This window comes from Phocoena phocoena, chromosome 19 (genome assembly GCF_963924675.1).
Source record: "Phocoena phocoena chromosome 19, mPhoPho1.1, whole genome shotgun sequence".
Lineage (NCBI taxonomy): Eukaryota > Metazoa > Chordata > Mammalia > Artiodactyla > Phocoenidae > Phocoena > Phocoena phocoena.
This window is the reverse complement of record NC_089237.1, coordinates 51,662,554-51,684,692: the sequence shown is the minus strand read 5'-3', so window position 1 is coordinate 51,684,692 and position 22,139 is coordinate 51,662,554. Positions and strand designations below refer to the sequence as shown.

The following is a 22,139-nucleotide window of genomic DNA, read 5'->3' as shown; positions in this document are numbered from 1 at the left end:
ACTGATAATTGAGCATCTAGAGAAAATGCAACACTTTCACTCAGGTTTGTGCAATAAATAATTATCATTCCCATTTTTACAAAGGAGGCTCTGAGATGTTAAGTAGCTTGCCCAAGGCTACCCAGCTGGTAAGCAGGAAGACCCAAACTGGAACTCCAAAGGCCTCTGAGTCTATGGTGGCTGCCTCACACACAGCTGTGCCCCCTTGCCTCCTCCTCCCGCCCCAGAAGACATCCCCTATCCTCCTGCCACCTTTCTCCAAGCCTTCCCCCCTCAACCCCTTCCCAGCTAGTTTCCCTAGTCTCTTTTCTCAGAAGTTCCTGCGTAATTAACCATTACCAGGTTTAGGAACTAGGACAGGAAGGAGTCCAGAGTCTCAGGACCTCTCCCACCACTTGCTGGCCCTGTGTAACCTAAGCCCAGGGATCAAAATCCCGCCTTACTTAGCCTGTCTGGCCTTCTCCCTGGGTTGCTGTCAGGATCAAAAGAACGTAGGGATGTGACTATGTTCCCTCGCCACCCTTCGGGACCCCTTCCTCCGCGCCCGCAGCCACCACACCCCCGCGCTGGAACCTACAAATATTTTACCAAGCCTAAGGAGATCTGTCCCGTCCAGTAGGTGTGTCCCACCTGCCTCGCGGGAGGAGCCGCAGTTTCCGGGCTCTCCTGGCGCCTGAACCGAGAGGGAGTGGACCTACAGTTTGGCAACCGCACCCGGCGATGACCCGGGATACAAGGCGAAGGAGGGGAGCCCTCCGCCCGCAAGAGCAGCAGCCCAAAACATGCAGGTGAGGGACTGCTGCCTCCGTACTCGGCCTCTGCGCCCGTCCAGTAACCCAGGGTCCAACCTCTCCTCCCCGCCAGTGATAAAACCTCTGCTCCCCGGGGACCCTTCCCAGCACTCCGAGTCCGCAGCCCAGGCACTGGTACCGGGGTGGGGAGAGTTAATTCCAATCGCCTCTCTGGGGATTCCGGAGGCCGTGTCGCCTAGAGCACCTCACATTGGCCGCAGAGCCGGCTCGGCGCTGATTGGCTGAGGCTCTCGGCTACGGCTCCCCGTTGGGCGTCGCTCTCCAGTGATTGGAGTGTGGCGGCCCGGCCTCCGCAGGCTCCCTGGGGTGAAGCTGCTGCGGGCTCCGGCAGCTGCCCGAGGGCGCTCATACCCGGCCGGAGCCTCGACTTCCTTCCCCGATCCAGACCTCGTTGCTGTCCGGGGACGCCACTGGATCTTCTCCTGGATCCTTTCCCTCCTTAACCTGCAGATTTTCTTTTTCCTTCCTCCCTGGCTCCGGTCTCCCAGCTCCGCGTTTCCCTCACCTACTCCCGGCCCCCATAGCCGGCCATCCTCAGCATCCCACCTTACGCCCTCCTGGCTTCTGCCCCTCCTTGACCTCAAATCCCTTGATTAACAAGTCCCCGTCATAACCCTCTCGCCAGACTCTCCTAAACTCATACTTCTTCTCTCTTTGCCATCTCCTGACTCCCAAATTCCAGCTAATCCTTGACCTCTTGACATTTGACCCTGACACTCTTGACTCCAGACTTCTGCATTTCTACCTCCTGCAGCCTGGACTGCTGGAACTGAGGCTTTCCCCTGATTTTCTGACTCCGTTTCTGAAGCTCATTTTAACTTTCTTACCCCTGGGCCAGTTCCTGCTACTGCTGTCCCACCATGGACTTCTTGATGAGCGGCCTGGCAGCCTGTGGGGCCTGTTTGTTCACCAATCCCCTGGAGGTGGTGAAGACCAGAATGCAGCTGCAGGGAGAACTGCAGGCCCCCGGGACCTACCGACGACACTACCGAAACGTCTTCCATGCCTTCATCACCATCGGCAAGGTGGACGGCCTGGCAGCCCTGCAGAAGGGCCTGGCCCCTGCCCTCTTATACCAGTTCCTGATGAACGGCATCCGGCTGGGCACCTACGGGCTGGCTGAAGCTGGGGGCTGCCTGCACACAGCTGAAGGCACCCTGAGCCCTGTCCGCAGCGCAGCAGCTGGGGCCCTGGCTGGGGTCATGGGAGCCTACTTGGGGAGCCCCATCTACATGGTGAGAAGAACGGTCTTGCTTGGGGCCTTCAGGGCAGACTTTTGGTGTAGGGTGGGTGCCTGGGCCTTCACAACCTGATACTGAGGTTGGAAATGGATTTGTGTAGGGGAGGGTGAGGAATTTGATTAACATACATCGACGGGTGTGGGGATCAGGGGAAGTCCTGGGCGTTACAGAATTACTACCCCACAGTCTGCCCCTTTGAGTTAATCTGGTATCGGTGAAGGGTCAGGAACCTGAGCCCAGAAAGGGGAAGCGACTAGCTCAAGGTCACCACAGCTGCTTGTTGCTAGGACTTGGCCCTGCTTAGCGCTCTTTCTAGAACGTTGGGAGGCAATGAGTTCTGTAGAAGGAGAGGCAGTCTGGTCTCACTCCCAGGGTATGAGATTCGGGGACAGTGACTTCTCCAAAGTCAGCTGGACACGTGCCCCCCACAGGGCTTGGGGGCCAGAGAGCAAGTTTTGCCGATGACCCCTCACAACCTGCCCCAGAGTCTGATGGGGAGCCTGGTCATGATGGTGGCTGAAGATCCTGTCTGCCGGTGTGGGAGTAGGAGCTGGCATGAGAGGCTGAACACCAGGTCTTGCCTAACATGAACAGTCTTAGGAATTGTTGCCATTCTCCAACCTCTCCATCCCCGCCCCTTCCCCCAAGGGAAGAAGGATGTAGAGGGGGTGGGGTGTCTTGCAGTGCTAGGAGAGCCATCCCCCGGGACTGGAGCCAAGGGACACAGTCTCATGACCAATTTATTAGGTGGGAACGACAATAATTATCAGATTAGAAGGATATTCATTGCCGAACACCCAGAGGAAGTGTGAAGGGGTCAGGCATTTGGCTGTCTGAGGTGGGGGGCTGGCCGCTGGGCCACAGGCTGTGATACTCTCTCGTCTCCAGGTGAAGACACACCTACAGGCACAGGCAGCCACAGAAATTGCTGTGGGGCACCAGTATAACCATCAGGTGAGGGTTTTCCAACCCGCTGGTGTCCCTGCCCATTCTCTTCCATTTTCCCCAGGTTTCTGCCTGCACCCAACAGCCGCAACCCAGCCACGGCTCTGCCCAGCCCATCAGTTCGGCCCTACTCTGCCCCTGGAGTCCACCCAGACCCTCTTATCCCCATGTTCCCTGTTCCTCTAGCTTCTGCACCTATTTCTCTTGCCCCATTCTCCTGACCTGCTAATGTCCTCACGTGCACATACCCTGCCCTGTTCTGGGGTGGCGAGGGAGGGAAGGTGGGTTGGCAGACAAGTGAGGGCCACATTCATGCTCAAAGCCCACATGGCACTGGTTGTCTAGACATCGGGTGCCTTTTTTGGACCCATCCTTGGCACTGTTAGGGGGTGGCAGCCCCTGATGCCTGGGTGACTGACTGAACCCCGCCCCCATGGTTTTTTCTCTGCCCTCCCCCTCCCCCAACCAGGGCATGTTTCAGGCGCTAATCAAGATTGGCCAGAAATATGGTCTGGTGGGGTTGTGGCGTGGGGCCCTGGGTGGCCTGCCCCGAGTTATCGTCGGTTCCGCCACCCAGCTGTGCACCTTCTCGTCCACCAAGGACCTCCTGACCCAGCGGGAGGTACTGCCTGGGAAGGGGGTGGGGCCACCCTGGGAATGTGGGCAGGGGGAGGGCAAGCTGAAGTGGGCTCAGCTTGAAGAGGGACAGTGCCAACATTCAATGTGAGGGAGTGGCAGGAGGGCTTGGGGGGATCACTGTCTCTTTACAACCTTCCCACAGTTCTCTTGTCACTTCCTCCCAGGTGTACCTGAGTCCTCAGTGCCTTCCACTCTTCCTCCTTCAGAGTGTTATCACCGGTGGGGTGGAAGCTCCCTGGGTTACCAGCTCTCCACTGTACCCGCAGCACAGGGCCTGGGCTTTCCGAGGGGTTGAATGATTGGCTGACTGACAGAGCTCTTCCTCCCTCCCCCCCTTAGATATTTCCACCCCAGAGCTGGAAGGTGGCTCTGGTGGCCGCCATGGTGAGTGGCATTGCGGTGGTCCTGGCCATGACACCCTTTGACGTGGTCAGCACAAGGCTCTACAACCAGCCCACAGATGCTCAGGGCAAGGTAAGGGAGTGCTCTGGGGTACAGGACAGCAGGGAAAGCCAGGGGGTGAGGGAAGCAGATTGTGGGTGCAGGTAGGAAGCCTAAAATGCAGCCTGCTGCGGTGAGGCCCCTGGCGGGCTCTGACAAACTCTGTTCTTCCTCTTCAACCTTTCAGGGCCTCATGTACCGGGGCTTGCTGGATGCTCTGCTGCAGACAGCTCGGATAGAGGGCATCTGGGGCATGTACAAGGGCATAGGTGCCTCCTACTTCCGCCTCGGCCCCCACACCATCCTCTCCCTCTTCTTCTGGGACCAGCTGCGCACACTTTACTACGTGTATACCAAATAACAACAGCCACTCTTCCAACACTCCACCAAGTCGGCACTCCTTGGACTCTTCTGACTCCATTGTTATGACCTGGTGACTTCTGACCAGATGATCTTTCATCCATCAGAGGGGGACCACCAACCCCACTCCCCATCTGTTTTCTCAGGGTTGAATCACTACAAGGCATCGTTTCCCTCCCTTCCTTGGGTGTTGCTTTAAACCTTCCCTACCCGTACCCCTGTGAATTTCATACCCCTCTCTCAGGGCTGAAGCAGTCACTGCAAAGTGTATTTCCTCCCTTCCTCCACTGCCGGCCTTGGGTCCCTTCTGATCCCATGCACAATTTTAAACTCCACCGTCCAAGACCAAAGGGAATTGGGGGGACCCAGGTGTTCTGTTGGATTCAAAGGCGCAGAGATTATATTGGTTATAAAGCAAGTTTATTTCTGCAGAGAGGAGGTGTCTTATGTTTATGCCCTGGGAAGGAATTAAGGGAATATATCTAACCCTTTGATCCCCTTGCAGAACAGAGGCCCCAAGTCTTCAGAAGCAGCATGCAGCATCTCAGCGTCCTTACTGGGGACCAAAGATGTTGGGATCGTGAAGGGTCAGACTGGTCACCAACTGTTCAAAGTCACCCAGGCTCCAGGGCGGAAGCGACAGATTTTCAGGGCCAAGAGATGACCTATTCTCAGGGCTTGGGGTGAGGAACAGATAGAGAGAGAACATCATCTGGGCCTTGGGCTTGTAAATTCCCATTTCCTGTTTCCCAGAGGACCTGGTTATCTGTGACCCCAAACCCCTGGCCCACTCCCACTTCCTTGGAGGACCCCACCAGCCAGTCTCCCTACTCTGCCCCTCCAAGCCAGTTCTCCTGGGGACCCAGTCATGAGCGAGGTGCCCTTTCCGTTCTCCTTACGGGGGTTGATTGAAGGTGAGCAGGAAATCAGTCTGGTACTGGGGCAGCCGCAGCAAGGCCTGGTACAGTGTCACATACTTTGCTACCTAAAGTGATCAGAGTCAGGATGCTTACCTGATTCCCTAGAGCCACCCCCTTCACCCCTCGAAGACGTCTCACACTCCCCTGGCCCTCACCTGCTGGTTTTCTTTAGCTACCTGCTGCTTGCCAGAGAGGATCCAGGCTTCTTGACAGCAGCCCCTCAGGGCCAGGTTCTCCAAAAGGAGGGGCTGCACAGCCTCCACTTGCACAACCCTAGCCTCCTGCACCCCGCCAACGTCCTCAAAATGGTACCTGGAGTTGGGGGAGCAGGGTCAGGGAGGGGCATTTCTCACTGCCCCTTACAAGCACCTCATCCTAAACTTCGCTCATTTCTGGTGACGTGGTGTTACCCTTGGAGTTCTCATTGTCCAGATTAACCGTCCCGCCACAGGCCCCGCCCACTCTTTCGGTTCTGGTCCTCCCATTGGCCAGCCGCGGGCCCGCCTCCCTCACCGCGCTGCCTCTTCGCCCTGCACGTGGGCCTGCAGCTCCAGAAGTTCCACGATCAGGCTCTGGTCTGTTACGCGATGACAGAAAACTTCTTGATTGTCCGGGACCGGTCGAAGGTCGCTGAAGAGAGGCGAGGCAGGCCCTGGTTGACCCCAGCTACTTCCCGCAACCCACCTGGTCAGCCTCCTTTGGTGCCCGGGCCTTCTTACCTTACGTCGATGGCCCCCGGAGGGAGAGTGGCGGAGAAGGCGCCCCCGAACAGTGGGTAGTCTCGCGTGGGCTCCATGGGCCTGAGACTAGGTTATAGGCATTAAAGATTTAAAAGAAACCCACATGGGGCCACTTGGCATCACCTCCGTTTCGCAGCAGCCCCGGCCCCCTTCAGGTCTTCCTCGGCTCCTGACCCTTTAGGATTTGGTCCCGCCCCGCGATCACGCTGGCCAATTGGCGCCCGCGCCTTGGGGGGGCGGTGCCCCAGCGGAGCTCCTCCCGGAAGTCAAGCTCTTAGAAGGGCGCGCGGCGGGACTGAGGGGTCCGCCAGGAGCTGAGACTTCGGTTTAGGTTTTGTGACACTCTCGTGGTCACTAGACCGCGCCCGCCGGTCTCCTCCTTCTAAAGGGGTCGCACTTTATAAGAGTGTTGCCTGAGACCCACCTTAGGGGCCGTTGCTCGTCCAAGGGACCGATGTCTTGTGGGGTCTCCTGAGTTGGTGGGGATAGTTTCAGGGTCTCCCGTATCACTCTCTCCCGGGCCTCTTGACAGGGAGTGAGCTGCCAGCCAGTTAGCTAATTCCCGGATGCATGGAATTAGGGGAACAGTGGGGCAAGGTGTCCGGGGCCGGGTTAGGATTCAGGCCTCACGCCTTCCTGAAAGCAAGACCCAAACCGGTGATTATACATCTAATCCCCCTCAAATCTTCACCTTGGGAACTGAGGTGAGGCGAGGGGATGGAGGGGTGGGGAGGGAGGCGTTGCCCACCCCTTACACACACGCCTGGACGAAAGCACAGAATAAACTTTTTCTTTTATAGATTTTTAGAGTGTTCTTAAAGTTTCAGCTCAAGTGTATCCTCACAGCTAATTGCGCCATTCATCTTTGATCCCCAGCACCTGGCAGAGCGTTTAGAGCATAACAGACCCATGATGTACTGTTGAGTGACTGAATAAACCCAACAGGGTGAATTTTGGAACCCAGGGGACCACCCGTACCCTCAGGGGTTCTAGATGTCATCTACTTCACAGCCAAAAACTGAGCAAGAGGATTTTCATCCTGAGGCCATCCTGTTACTGACCAGGGTTCTTGGCCTCCTTAATTAATAGAAATTGATCAGAGGCCAGACAAGAAATTCAGGCAAGGCTTTATTGGGGCCCCTGCTGCAGCAGGGGGAAGTGAGAGCAAACAACAGTTTCCCTTGCTTGCTGGCTCCCTGAGGGTGTTCTTTATGTGGGTGAGGGTAGGGGTGTGTCCAGGGGTCAGGCCGGAGGAAGGCTTTGGTGGTTTTCCCACCCCATAGGTGGTGTGTGCAGGAGGCACGCGCAGTACCCTGCTTTGGCTCCGGGCTCTTCAAGAGTGGCAGTTGGGTTTTTTGGTCTCTTTGTATCTTTTATCCAGGATTTGCCCCGACTGCGCATGCGTGCAGTTATTTTTAGTCCCATACAATTTCTTTGTATTTTGTTGCTGGAGGAGAGGTGTGTCCAGGTGCAAGCACTGCAGCAAAAGGTCCCATGTTGCAGCCTGTATCACTAGAGCTGGCTATTTCTGAATGGGAAAAGAATACGGGACAAAGTATGGGCTCAGAAGGCTTGCGGAACAGGAACAGTGAGAAAAGAATTTTGTATGAGATCAGGATTTTCTAAGGTTGAATTGACTTTAATTAGGGAAATAGACTTTATGAAGATCAAGCTGATGCAAGACTGGATTTGGTTTCTGTCTCTCATAAGAGAACAAAGTTGTCCTGGAATGCTTTTGATAACAGATCGTGTGAGTTCCTGTGCCTTTAAATGATCTATATTTACTTTTGACTTTTTTTCCCTACCTTGGCTCAAGGCATCAATATTGTTTGACAGCAACCTATCATCCTGTCCAACCGGGTGTTTTAAAACCTTTTAAAATTTTTGACAGACTTGCCAAATACATCATGGCTATTCTAACCCACTGTTGTACCCTGGATGAAAAGGAGCGTATACTGAGGAAGTCCGGGGAACACGCAGATGGCCTACTGGCCACCAATCCACACCACCAGATTTTTCAGGTAGATGGGGATGCAATCCCAGAACATGATCCACACTGGGACTATGAATACCGTGTAGGCCAGGCTAGGATGAGACATTCTATTACTCATTTATCAGAAGGAATGAAAAGGTGTATGGTGAAGCCTGTAAATTATGATAAGGTCTGAGAGGTTACACAGGAAAAAGATGAAAACCTGGCAGTCTTCCTGAGCCGGTTGACAGAAGCATTCAGGAAGGACACCAATACAGATCCTGAGTCTGCAGAAGGGAGGACACTGTCGGCCATGCATTTTATCACCCAGGCTACTCCTGATATCTGGAGAAAATTACAAAAGCTTGAGGTTGGGCCCCAAATCCCATTGTCAACCCTGGCAGAGGAGGCCTTCAAGGTCAAGAACAACCGAGACTTAACGGAGGAGGGCCAATAGGATGAGAGGCTAATAAAGAAAACGCAGCTTTCGGCTGCTCGGATCCACCCACCACCTCGAGGGGACACTGGAGGGCCGAGAAGGCGGGACAGACCACCAAGAAACCACCTGGGCCCAAACCAGTGTGCCTTTTGTCTGAAGGAGGGGCACTGGAAAGGGGAATGCCCTGAGCGCCCTCCTGCGGGATGCCGGAGGGGCAAACCCGACTGGCCCCAGTTCCTTGTGAATCTCTCAGATGAGAAATTCCCACACACTGACTGACAGCCTGGATCGATCGCCTGCCCAGCTCCAGATCCAACTCGATCCATCCTCATTTCTCCAATGGAGCCTCGGGTCACCCTCCATGTGGCAGGTAGGAGAACTGAATTTCTTGTAGACACTGGAGCTGCCTGCTCTGTTCTGACTTGGCCAGCCGGCCCCTTCTCCAGCCATGATTGTACTGTGACACAAGTTGATGGACAGCTAAAGGTAAGGCGATTTACGTCTCCCCTTGCCTGCGGAATCGGGTCTGTTATTATTACTCATTTTTGTACATGCCAGAATGCCCTGTCCCTCTCCTCAGGAGAGATTTGCTAAATAAGTTAGAAGCTAGTGTATTCTTAGGACAGGGTGAAGTCCAAGGAGGTAAAGAATTCAAACAGAGAGTGCATCTATTAGTAGCCCCAGATGACCCACCTGTTGGGCATCAAAATATTCCCCAAGACATCCCTCAAGAAATTAAAGAACAAGTAGATCCTGCAGTTTGGGATACCTCGGTGCCAGGAAGGGCAAAATGTGTTCCCCAAATACAAATAAGGTTAAGGCCTAGGGAAAAATACCCCTGGAAGAGATAATATCCTTTAAAGCCTGAGGCCCTGAGGGGAATCCAACCTAAAACACAAACTCATTAGGCCCTGCCAATTGCCTTGCACCACCCTGATATCCCCCCCCACCCCCCCCCACCCCCCGCCCCGGCTCAGAAGCATCCTGAATGTGGGAGTCATCCCTATTCACCCTCTGGTGCCAAACCCATACATACACCCTCCTCACCCAGGTGTCAGGGAGCGCCCAGTATTTCTCTGTTATGGACCTCAAATATGCATTTTTCTGTATTCCCCTACACCCAGACTCTCAATACCTTTTTGCCTTTGTTTTTTTTTTTTTTTTTTTTTTGCGTTACGTGGGCCTCTCACTGTGTGGCCTCTCCCGTTGCGGACCACAGGCTCTGGATGCGCAGGCTCAGCGGCCATGGCTCACGGGCCCAGCCGCTCCGCGGCATGTGGGATCCTCCTGGACTGGGGCACGAACCCATGTCCCCTGCATCGGCAGGCGGACTCTCAACCACTGCGCCACCAGGGAAGCCCCCCTTTTTGCCTTTGAATGGAGGGACCCTGACCCCCTGGAAGTTACCCAATATACGTGGATGGTGCGTCCGCAGGGTTTTCGGGACAGCCCGCATCTTTTTGGAAATGCGTTGCAAGGGAACTGGAGGAACTGAGCTTTGAGAAGGGAACTCTGTTACAATATGTTGATGAGTTATTGATAAGTAGTGAGGCCAAAGAAGATTCAGATCAAAATACTGTTAGGGTCCTAAATTTTCTGGCGAAAAGGGGATATAAAGTCTCTCCAACCAAGGCTCAGATCTCATAGCAAGGGGTTCAATGTTTAGGATTTGTTTTGACCCCAGGGGCATGAGTCCTGGCCATAGATCGAAAAATAGCAATTAGTACATTACCGTCTCCAACCACAAAGAGGCAACTCGGAGGCTTTCTCCGGATGGCTGGGTTCCGACGTATCTGGATTCCAAATTATGGCCTTGTAGCAAAACCTCTATATGACGCTCTAAAGGGAGGAGAAAGGGAATGCCTTCAATGGAATAAGGACCGCCAGCAGGCCTTTGAGACTCTAAAGCCTGAGTTTATCAGAGTACCAGCACGGGGGCTTCCACGTTTGGACAAGCCCTTCACCCTATACGTTCACGACAGGTCAGGGAGAGCACCAGGAGTCCTGACCCAAAAGCTGGGACCAGATCACAGACCAGTGGCTTTCTTTTCAAAACAACTGGACTCAGTGGGCCTGGGATGGCCACGCTGCCTGCGGGCAGTAGCAGCTGCAGCCCTGTTGGCTAATGAGGCTTCCAAGCTTACCCTGGAACAACACTTAGATGTGTTGACCCCTCATCAGGTACAGTCTGTGCTGGAGATCAAAGGACATCATTGGTTGACTAGAGGAGGGTTAACAAGATATCTGTCCCTCCTAGTGGACACCCCCAACATTACCTTAAAGGTGTGCCAAACCCTGAACCCAGCAACTCTGCTTCCAGCATTGGAGAGTGGAGACTTACTGCACCAGTGTATAGAGATCAGAGAACAAACTTACTTACTCCAGCAGGCCTGATCTTCTAGATGAGCCTCTTGACAGCCCTAAGGTCGAATGGTTTACTGATGGGAGCAGTTTTCTAGAAATAGGAGACCGAAAGGCAGGGTATGCCACAGTTAGTCTAGATGAAGTCATAGAAGCCAAGGCCCTGCCACTCCCTGCTTTTGCTCCAGGCTCCTCAAAAGTGGCAGTTGGGTTTTTTGGTCTCTTTGTATCTTTAGTCCAGAATTTACCCCAACTGTGCATGCACACATAGTTATTTTTAGTCCCATACCATTTCTTTGTATTTGGTTGCTGGAGGAGAGGTGTGCCCAGGTGCAAGCATTGCAGCACTGCAGCAAAAGGTCCCAGGTCCCAGCCTGTCTACCCACTGGGTTCCAAGTGCCGATCATACCTCTGGACCGTAATCATTTTGTGACCCTGGGGCCAAGGGGCACATATTCTTTGGTCCCTCACCTTACCAGGCCTTAAGCAAAAGGCTGGAGATATAAAGGCTATTAGGACAGAGCCCCTGCCTCACCAGGAGTATACAAAGAACAGTAGAGGACACTCTGAGTCTTAAAGGTTGACTCAGAATTCACCAGGGCAACCTAGGGGTATTCTAGCCAAGGGGAACGTCGGGAGCAAAGACTGGGAAATGAGAGGGCCCTGTTTTGGGGAGTGTGAGTATATCAGTTTGGCGGGTGCCCTGGGGAATGGACGGTAGGGAGCTGTGAGGCTGGAGGGTTGGCCACGGTCAGGCTGTGCTGAGAAGCGTGGACCCCTCACTTCTGACAGCCAGCATCAGACTTCTCTCGGAGCTTCATTTCCTCAACTCTAAAACATTGTTAGGAGTAAAGGAAGTACGGATGTAGTTGAATTGAATCTGTTTCGGGGCAAAGAGAGTGGACTAAGTTTGATCCATGAGCAATTAGAAAGAAGAGGGGTGTGTTATAGACCCCCAAGGGAGAGAAGGCGCCTGGACGTGGGGAACCAAGGGAGCCAGGTCACAGGGGTCAACCCCATGCTGCAATCCCTCACCTAGGGGGTGATGTACCTCTCTATCCCTCCCTCCCCATTTCTGCTGGCTTGCATTCTGCTCCCACCTGGCCCCCTCTGGCAATACTGGCTCTGGCTGCTTGGTGAGCAAACAGGTAGGGAACCCTTGGAAAGGGACCTGCAAGGACATAGAAATTAACAGGGCCCTGGCACCGGGCACAAGTGGTGGGGGCCTATTCGTGGGCCAGGAGGAGGTTGGACTAGATTAGGGACACTGAAGAGAATCCCCCCAGCTTCCTCGTTTTGGGTCTCTGGCACATTAGGCGTCATGCTCTGCTGTGAGCCTCTTGTGCATCTCGCGATGCCTGGCCCTCCACCGCTCTGGAGCTCTTGGGGCACAGGTTAGGTGGGCTCTTCCAGATAGTAGGAAGCAGACCTCCAGGAAGTGACAGAGGTGCAGGGCGGGACCTCCTCTGGGAGAGTGGGATGGAAGGAAACCCTAACTTGGCAAGTTCCTGCTCTTGACTCCACTTTTGTCTCCCTCACCTTTCACCTTTTTCTCCGTGTCTGTCACTTCTTCTGGCCTTCCCAACCGCTGACTCCCCCTGCGTGTTCAAGTTCAAACTTCCCAAGAGACAGGATCAAATTGGGTCAGTTAGTCACCATCCAATCTGAAAGCGCCTATTTGGCCAGCTCTCCTGCCTGTGCACTTGCCAGACACGGATGAGATCCCTTCCTTGTCCAGCTGGCTGTGGCTAGGATGACCAGTGTCATGGGAGAGATCTCAGAAGGCTGAGATGGCCCGAAGCTACGTTTCTCAAGAGGGTGTGAGGGTGTGTCCAGCTCTCAACTCACTGGTTTGAAGTAGGCCTGCAACTGATTGATTCTGTACCCCTGGGACTTGCCCCTCTTCCAATGCCCTGCATGCAGTTGATGCACTTTTTTTGCTTTGGGGACAGTTTTCTCAGAGCCCCCACCTCCCTCACCCCATCACCTTTGAGGGCACCAAGGGGTGAAGTGATGGACTTGGACCAGAGAGGTAACTCAGTGCACAAAGTCAAGCATCCCTTTGGGAAGAGTAAGGACAATATATATTTCTACCAAGCAGGGTTTTTAGCTTTTTTGCTTCCATACACCCGCTTGGCAGTATGGTGAAGCCCATGGACCGCCCCCCTACTCAGAATAATGTTCTTAAATTCATAAGATAAAATATATAGGGGACTTCCCTGGCGGTCCAGTAGTTAAGACTCCACGCTTCCACTGCAGGGGGTGTGGGTTCAATCCCTGGTCTGGGAATTAAGATCCCACATGCTGTGTGGCCAAAAATAAATAAATTAATTTAATTAGATGGATAAGCAACAAGGATAATATGTACAGGGAAATATAACCATTATAAAAAGATAAAATATATAGGAATACAAAGAAAATTAAACTATTTAAATACAGTTATCAAAATTAAAAAACAAAATTGTAAATGGAGTGTAACCTTAAAAAACTCTGTGTGTGTATAAATTGATACACATATATATATATATATACACATATATTGGACTAAACGTAGATGTCTTCAGTATACTTTGTATGTTTTTAATATTTGAAGAGAATATTTTGAATCTGTGCATTTTATTTTTTCAATCTTATTTTACAAATTCCTGTTCTATAAATAATACGGTATTTCAGATAGAGAAACTGAAGGCACTTTGCCATTTGGTGATGAAGTGAAGGGCAGAAGATTTAGAAAAGTACATGTACCCAAACCCACAACAAACCAAAGTTATAAACTCATGTCTAATGTGTCCAGTGGTCAAAGGCTTTATACGGCTGCCAGAATTGCCAAATAATTTTAATAAAAGTGGATTTGAACATAAAAAATTGGTATATATGTATATACATGTGTTGGTGTGTATATATATATATGTATGTGTGTGTTGTGTGTGTGTATATATATATGTCTGTATATATATATATATATATATATATATACACACACACATATACACAATTGGTAATTGTGTGTGTGGGTATATATATATATATATATATATATATATATATATATATATATATACCAGAATTGTATTATAGTACATTCAGTTGGTGTTAGACCAGTTAGGGGTGAAATAGAAGAGGTCATTGTAATATCCCAAGTTTGGGGTGATGAGGGTCTGCACTAAGCTGGCAGAGGTGGGAGAGGAGGAGATGAAGCCAGATACGCAGAAAGCAGGGGCAGTAATAATGTGGATGATCCACAAAGTATGGAGCAGAAAGAGCAGGTTCAAAGGTGGAGACTTTGCCAAGAGGAACGGAGACACCAATGACGGAAATAGGGCTTCTGATGAAGGGTTTGATGGTGGACAGGGCAAAGAGGAGAGAGGGCTTCCGTTCTTGCCCCCAGGTCACAATTTGGGCACTTTACCCTCTGTCCCCCACTCGCCAACAGTGGAATTCTGCGATGCATCGCTTTTCACTATGGGATTGTCATTGGCCAGCAAAGCAGGGATGCCTGCGCCGTATGTCAGTGCTCTGTACCATTTCTTCATAAGGCCCCTGTGTCTGGAGGTAGTGAGCTACACACGTCCCCACCACCCTCAGAATGAGTTATGTATTCTTCCGACTAAGTTCTGGCAACTCCCAGTGTTGACTCCTTAACCTGCCCTCCTGCATCTCACACCTGTTTCTCAGCATTTATTCCAGAAGAGGGAGGAGGAGGCAACTTGGACGTGGTCAGATGGGACAGGTGGTGTGTGGTGGTGGACATCCCCCTGGTGACCTGCTTAGAGTCTGAGGGAGGTGGGGGTGAGGGGCTTGGGGGTTGGTCCCATCACTGCGTTTCATAATCTGGTGGGTCCTCATGGAGAGGGGGATGCCCATCACATCCTCAAGGGTAAGGAGAGGTTTCCTCGGGCTGTGGCCCAGGCCAGGATCCTTGTGTCCTTAACCCAGTGGGGATGCCCCCTGTTCCTTCCCTTGGAACCTCCTATAAGGTGCCATTGGGAGTCCACGGGGCTGCAGCCTCCAAAGTGCCACATAACTTAGCTCTTTTCACCTGCTTTGCTTAGCCAAGCCATTTCCTTGTAACCTTCTGCAGGGGAGGTGTTTGGGAGTGGGGAGGGCTGTCTGTACTACGTTGGGAAAGGACCTAGGGGAGAGAAGGGTTTGCCTCGCTGTGAAGGTGGGGTCAGCAGAGCTAGGACTCAGTGGTGAGGAGAACAGGCTGACTCCCTAGTCCCTTCTGTTGCCCTGGATACCTTCCCAGGGGCATCCCAGGATGCTCCAGTGACTTGGGCAGTGGGAAGCCACTCAGCCTGTTAGACTGTAAGGTTAGTGGTGCCATTCCTTCTCAGCCTCCTCTTTTTTTTTTTTTTTTTTTTTTTTTTGCGGTATGCGGGGCTCTCACTGTTGTGGCCTCTCCCATTGCGGAGCACAGACTCCGGACGCGCAGGCTCAACGGCCATGGCTCACGGGCCCAGCCGCTATGCGGCATGTGGGATCTTCCTGGACTGGGGCACGAACCCGTGTCCCCTGCATCGGCAGGCAGACTCTCAACCACTGCGCCACCAGGGAAGCCCTCAGCCTCCTCTTTTGCTGCTGACCCCTTCAATGTTGGGTTACCGGGCTCTACTCAGTCCTCCCAGATCACCTTCCCCACGCATAGGCCAGTGCCTCCCAAACCTTCATCTCCATCCCAGATCTCTTCTGACTACCTGGGGGACACCTCCATTTTTGTGTCCCACCGACACCTCAAACTCAACACGTCCTAAGCAGAGCACATCATCTTCCTCCCATATATGTGCCATCTCCCGTGTTCCTATCACAGTTAATGAAATTATCACCTACCCAGTGGTCCAAGCAAACAGTCTGGGCTTCATCATCAGCTCATCTCTCTCCTCCCTTCACATCCAGTGCCTGGTGATTCTACCTCCTGATGTCTCTTTTTTATATATATATAAATTTATTTATTTTTGGCTGCATTGGGTCTTCGTTGCTGCATGTGGGCTTTCTTTAGTTGCAGCGAGCAGGAGCTACTCTTTGTTGCGGTGCGCGGGCTTCTCATTGCTGTGGCTTCTCTTGTTGTGGAGCACGGGCTCTAGGCGCGTGGGCTTCAGGAGTTGTGGCTCGAGGGCTCTAGAGCGCAGGCTCAGCAGTTGTGGTGCACGGGCTCAGTTTCTCCGTGGCATGTGGGATCTTCCTGGACCAGGGCTCGAACCCGTGTCCCCTGCATTGGCAGGCAGGTTCTGAACCACTGCACCACCAGGGAAGTCCCTCCTGACATCTCTTGAGTCCTTTCATCCCTGTCCATCTCCACCGCCGCCACCCTAGTCCTGGCCAGCACTATTTCTGTCTGGAGCGTGCAAAGCCCTCTTATGGGACTCCCCACATCCTCTCCTGTCTTCCTCCTCTGCAGCTGAAGTGATCATGTCTCTCCCTAATATAAACCCATTTGGGTGGTTTCCCATTGCTCTTAGGATAAAATGCAGATTCCTTGACATGCTCTGTTAGGCCTTTAACTGTGCCTGTTCTGTTTCCCATTGTACTTAATGTTCCAGACAGACTCATCTTTGTTCAGTTCCTTAACTTGCTTTATTGCTCGCCTCTGAGGCTTTGCACATATCTTCGGCTTTCCCTCCCTCCCCTCTCCTGTGACCAGCCGCTAGTCATCCCTCAGGTGTCAGCGAATCCTTCCCTGATCCAGAGAGTCTGGGCTGCATCCCCTGCTGTGAGCTCCCACCTGTACCCTGAGCTTCCTCTCAAAGATGTTTCATTGAAATTGTCTGCTTCACGGCCCTCTCCCACTGTGTGTGCACCTGCCCAGGGAGGAGGCCCTTGACAGTTTTCTTACCTGAGTGACAGATGGGGCGGGGCTCCCTGTTTCACACCCTTTGTCCCATTCTCTAGCCAAGGGCTTCTCCTCTAGCCTGAGCAGACAGAGGAAGCTGCACAAAGCCACCCGTCCTGGGGGAAATCGGCCCACAGTCGCTGGCACTCCTAGTGGACTGCTCACATAGGAAGGTCTTTCCTGAAGCCCAAGAGAGGTCTCTAACCCAGGCCCCACCGCAGCAGTGCCCGAGGCTCCACCATCTGGCTGTTTGCTTCTCCCAAATGTCTAATGACAGGCTGAGGATTTCTTTGATTTCCGCCCCAGGGTCTTGCATGCAGAAGGTGCTGGGGAAATAAATACAGCTTGTGGGACCCCGGGGCCTCTGAAGGCTCAGCTGCTTTGGGGGACACCCTCCTCCCACAGGCTCACAACTGTCTGGCGTCCACCTCCTTTTTTCCTTTCTACCCCTGTTGTCCACACCTGGGTTTGAGCGGTGTGTCCCAGGTGCTATTTGGAGGGACGCCCAGGGGTGCGCTGGCCTGTTAAGAGAGCCTGGGAGCCTCTCTGGAGAAAGCGGCCTTCTCCAGGGGTCCCATCCAGACCCCTGCACACACGTCCCCCACTCTGTGCCTGGCCCTCCTGGAGCCCTCCTTCAGCACATATCAGGCTGAAAGGGATGAACGCATGCTCGGTTCAGTGCCGTGTCTTTTTCCGTGAAATTGAAGGCCCTGTTTGCTGCCAGGCAGGTGTTAAGACAGAGACAAGACTTACTGGTTCTCCCTGTCTCTCCACGCCGCCCCCACCCGCCCCAACACATGCATACACTGTCCTTCATTTGACATGAGGACAAGAGCTTGCAACTTTGAATGACTGGAGGAATGAAGTCAAAAAGGAAAATGCTTGAGGACTTGCAAAGCAAAGCCACCCATAAGCCCAATTCACTAAGTTCACTCTTCTATTAAGGAAAAAAATGTGTATCAACCTTTACTAACTTTAACATTCACATTTATTCCTTTGTTCAACATATATTTATTGAGCACCTTGTAGGTGACAGGCATCGTGCTAGGTGGTAGGATACAGTGGAGGGCAGAAATGGAGTTCCTGCTCTCGTGGAGTTTACGCTCTACTGGGGAGACGACTCGTTGAGCAAAGAAACACATCGTTCAACGTAAGATCACAGTGGTAAAAAAAAAAACAAAACCCAAAACAAAACAACAACAACGAAAGATCGCAATGCTGAAAAAGAAATTACAACAGTGACTTGGGCTAGAAAAGGAGGTGTGTGATGCTACCGTAGGAGCCTCCAGTATCTAACGAAGAATTTGGTCAGAGAGCTGTTGACTGATGAGACCCCCAAAAAAGACAAGACTTAGGTTTGGACATTATCGTTAACAGTCTTGTTTCAGACCTCGGGTGTAGTGAGCTGAGGTCACCATACTCCTTCTGTTCACGGTACATTATTATCATTGCTCCACTTGGATGCCCGCTCTTATTACCTTTGGTCTCTGTTTCTCATTCTGATTCCCCGTTTCCCTCATAGGTGGGTAATGCTGAATTTCCAATGGGACAATCTGCCCTGTTGTCTGGCTTTCTCTGGGAAAGCTGATGGGTTGGGATTTTGTCAAATGGGAATGATGAAAAGATACTGGGTCAAGTTGAAGGGCACTGGAAAAGCTGTTACTGGAAGTTGGATAAGGAGGGGAAAAGAGGGAAGAAATGGATTGGGGGAAAGATGTGATTGAGCCGGAGGTCCTGATGACTTTGAGATCCGAGTACTGAAGAGGAAAATGCATGATGGAGGGAAAGGAGGTTATGGTCAGAGGTAGGGTGCTTGAGTGAGTGTGGAAATGAAGCACATCTGAGTGATGACAAAATTCCATGGCCGAGGTAGAATGGAGGAAGTCATTGGAAAAAAGTTCAGGTTGCACCCCTGCCTTTAAGAACACGTAGAAGTTGTATACATCATTTTCTCTCCTACCAATCAGAATTTAGTCACAGGGAATTCCCTGGTGGTCCAGTGGTTAGGACTCCATGCTTCTACTGCAGGGGTCACAGGTTCAATCCCTGGTCAGGGAACTAAGATCTCACATGCCACGTGGCATGGCCAAAAACAAAACAGAATTTAGTCACAGCTGTAAGGGACACTGGGAGATGTCATCTTTATTTTGGGCAGCCACAACCCCTGCTAAAATACTGGAGGGTCCTATTTCTAGAAAGGGGAATCAGATATCAGGGAACAGCTGGCATCCCCTTCTACAGGGAGTGATGGGGAAGTCAGCAGAACACAAAGTAGGGGGTGAAGGTGATATAGAATGGCATGAACCTAAAATGGGCAAGATTTTCTTCGAAGGGGGTGGAGAATTATCTGGGAGTGGTACAGAGAGGACCCAAACCCCAACTCCCTGGCCGGAGGAAGGTGAGATGAGGTTTGAGAATAAACGCCACCACATGGAGGGGCTGTGGAGTGGCTTTCAGAGCAGTTGGTTTCCCAGGAAGGCAAAGAGAGGCAGAAAAGAGCTAGCCGGTAGTTTGCTAGACGGCCTTTGGGAGAGGTGGGGAGATAGAAGCTGGGTTGGGACCAGCAAGGACAGGGTTGTGAGGCTTCTGGATAAAAACAGAAGCTGAGCTAACTTGGTTTTGGTAGTGTCCGAGGGTGCGTCTTGCTTGGCCAGGGTAATCTAAACCAGAAACCTCTCCAACTCCAAAATGCATGAATTTACCTATCACAGCCAATCAGCAGGGTACCTCACATACCATCCTTCTACTTTTGCGTCAAGCGCTTGTAAACCTGACATCCAAGACTTGGTATCAGCCCTCAAAATTGTGCATTTGAGATTACACACACACACACACACACACACACACACACACGGCTTCCTAGCATCAGGGAGAAATACTGAAATGCCAAAAATGATCCCTACTCCCACAGACTGCTCAGGGTAGGTCAGTTTGCAAAGCAATGAGAAAAAGACCTGAAACAGTTATTTTCTCCATAGCCGTGATTCAACACTGTTTCATCAGTCTCTCCTTAGGCTACTCTACTAGGAGTGCACTGCTCAGCCTGCCCTCAGGGATCTGAGAGTCCAGTCTCCATTCTCAGGGAAATTTCTTTAACCAAGATGTTGAGCTATTCAGGGGGAAAAATGACTTGAGCTGTACGACAGGACAGTCACAGCGGTCACAAGGAAGTGGCCTTTACACACACTCCTGTGAGCAAAGGGAGCAAGGACAGCTGTCAGCAAGAAGTCTTGACAGTGCTGCCTCCGGAAATGTGATTGCAGGGCAGTAGGAAGCAAATGCTGCAATTTGTTTAACCTTAATTCTTCCTTTGTTTTCAAAAGGGAGGGTGGCTATCAAGTACTTTGCTGAACTCTTATGAAAAATAATTTAGTTACATATAAAATGCCTAGCATATGCTTGGTTCATGGTAGGTGCCATATACAGATACTATTTTTTTTCAGCTTTATTGAGATATAGTTGACATATAACATTATGTGAGTTTAAGGTGTACAAAGTGTTGATCTGATACACTAGCAAGTGATCACCACCATACCGTACACCTGCATCACACCTTACACCTGCATCACATCGCATAATTCCTACTTCTTTTTCCTGGTAAGAACATTTCAGATCTACTCTGGTAGCAACTTTCAAGTATATGATACAGTATCATTAGCTATAATCACCATGCTGTACCTTAGATCCCCAGAGCTTGTTCATCTAACATCTGGAAGTTTGTACCCTTTGACCAACATCCCCCTTTCCCCCATCCACCATTCTAGTCTCTGTTTCTGAGTTCAGCTTTTTTTAGATTCTACATATAAGTGAGATCATATTGTACTTGTCTATCTCTGTCTGACTTACTTCACTGAGCATAATGCCTTCAAGGTCCATCCATGTTGTCGCACACAGCAGGATTTCCTTCTTTCTTGTGGCTGAATATTATTCTGTTGTGTATATATATATATATATATATATATACACATCGCATACAGGTATTATTTTATTTATTATTATTTATTTATCTATTTATGGCTGCGTTGCGTTGGGTCTTCGTTGTTGCGCACAGGCTTTCTCTAGTTGTGGAGAGCAGGGGCTACTCTTCGTTGTGGTGTGTGGGCTTCTCGTTGCGGTGGCTTCTCGATGCGTAGCACAGGCTTTAGGCACATGGGCTTCAGTAGTCGTGGCTCATGGGCTCAGTAATTGTGGCTCACGGGCTCTAGAGCACAGGCTCAGTAGTTGTGGCGCACGGGCTTAGCTGCTCCGCGGCATGTGGGATCTTCCTGGACCAGGGCTCAAACCCGTGTCCCCTGCATTGGCAGGCGGATTTTTAATTTTTATTTATTTATTTTTGGCTGTGTTGGGTCTTTGTTGCGGAGCACGGGCTCTAGGTGCGTTGGCTTCAGTAGTTGTGGCACACAGGCTCAGTAGTTGTGGCTTGTGGGCTCTAGAGCACAGGCTCAGTAGTTGTGGCACACGGGCTTAGTTGCTCCACGGCGTATGGGATCTTCCCGGACTAGGGCTCGAACCCGTGTCCCCCGCATTGGCAGGCGGATTCTTAACCACTGCGCCACCAGGAAGTCCCACAGATATTATTTTAAAGCCTATTAGACCATAAACTCCCTGGTGGCAGCGACAGTGCTTGGCACTGTAGCAAACCATCGAAAATTAATGGAATGAATGAATGAACGACTGAAAGAATAAATGCATACTAAAGGCTCAGTGCTAGGGATAAGGAAGGGAGCTGCTAAACTAGGAGAAGCAAAGATCAGGAATATTGAGTTCAGAGGCCAGCACCAGGGCAGTCCTATGACTCAGCTGGAGACACTGTCACAGAAGCTGCCAACGACTGCTTACACTTAGCACAGCACTGCATTTAAAAAGAAGAACCAAGGGCTCCCCTGGTGGCGCAGTGGTTGAGAGTCTGCCTGCTGATGCAGGAGACAAGGGTTCGTGCCCCGGTCCGGGAAGATCCCACATGCTGCGGAGCGGCTAGGCCCGTGAGCCACGGCCGCTGAACGTGCGCATCCAGAGCCTGTGCTCCGCAATGGGAGAGGCCACAACAGTGAGAGGCCCACGTACCACAAAAGAAAAAAAAGAAGGGAGAAAGGGCAGACTTGATAGCTTATCTCAAAAAAGCTACTAATGAGTAATAGTTGGCCACTGCCTTTTTATTATGAAACAAATGTCTCATGACTTCTTATGTGTACCATATTTAAATTGATCTCATATAGCAGAATTCAGATCATGAACGGATGATGTAGTATTTCTGTCCTGATTTGAATAAGATTGGCTTGTGGCTAAATGAATATGGTCAACTTTTTGAATTTTGATAGTAATTCTGGCTCAACGAGTACTATCACTGTTTTCCCCTTCTAAAGAGATGATTAAACTTGAATAAGGAATGTTAAACTTTTCAGGGATATGGTGAATGCCTTCTCAAACCCTATAGGAGAT

The 22,139-nt window shown here is 51.3% G+C and overlaps 2 protein-coding genes across 5 annotated transcripts; one reads left to right on the top strand and one right to left on the bottom strand.

Annotated features, from left to right (window-relative positions):
* The first annotated feature begins 1,660 nt into the window (after window positions 1–1,660).
* On the top strand, window positions 1,661–4,439 carry SLC25A35 (solute carrier family 25 member 35). 3 transcript variants are annotated; one of them, XM_065896351.1, is made up of 5 exons: window positions 1,661–2,047; window positions 2,942–3,007; window positions 3,468–3,620; window positions 3,977–4,111; window positions 4,266–4,439. In XM_065896351.1, exons 1-5 carry the CDS (start codon window positions 1,673–1,675, stop codon window positions 4,437–4,439), a joined length of 903 nt encoding a protein of 300 aa, XP_065752423.1. In that variant the 5' UTR covers window positions 1,661–1,672. The 3 variants fall into 3 exon arrangements, with proteins under 3 accessions (XP_065752423.1, XP_065752421.1, XP_065752422.1); XM_065896349.1 differs by lacking the exon at window positions 2,942–3,007 and having other exon boundaries at window positions 1,673–2,047; XM_065896350.1 differs by lacking the exon at window positions 3,468–3,620 and having other exon boundaries at window positions 1,673–2,047.
* A 402-nt stretch (window positions 4,440–4,841) lies between these two features.
* Window positions 4,842–6,268, bottom strand: RANGRF (RAN guanine nucleotide release factor). 2 transcript variants are annotated; one of them, XM_065896353.1, is made up of 5 exons: window positions 6,078–6,268; window positions 5,872–5,988; window positions 5,514–5,670; window positions 5,338–5,423; window positions 4,842–5,103 (listed from the first exon to the last, which is right to left on the bottom strand). In XM_065896353.1, the coding sequence occupies exons 1-5, from the start codon at window positions 6,152–6,154 to the stop codon at window positions 4,992–4,994; spliced, it is 549 nt and encodes a 182-aa protein (XP_065752425.1). In that variant the 5' UTR covers window positions 6,155–6,268; the 3' UTR covers window positions 4,842–4,991. The 2 variants fall into 2 exon arrangements, with proteins under 2 accessions (XP_065752425.1, XP_065752424.1); XM_065896352.1 differs by having other exon boundaries at window positions 4,842–5,115; window positions 6,078–6,266.
* Window positions 6,269–22,139: the final 15,871 nt, after the last annotated feature.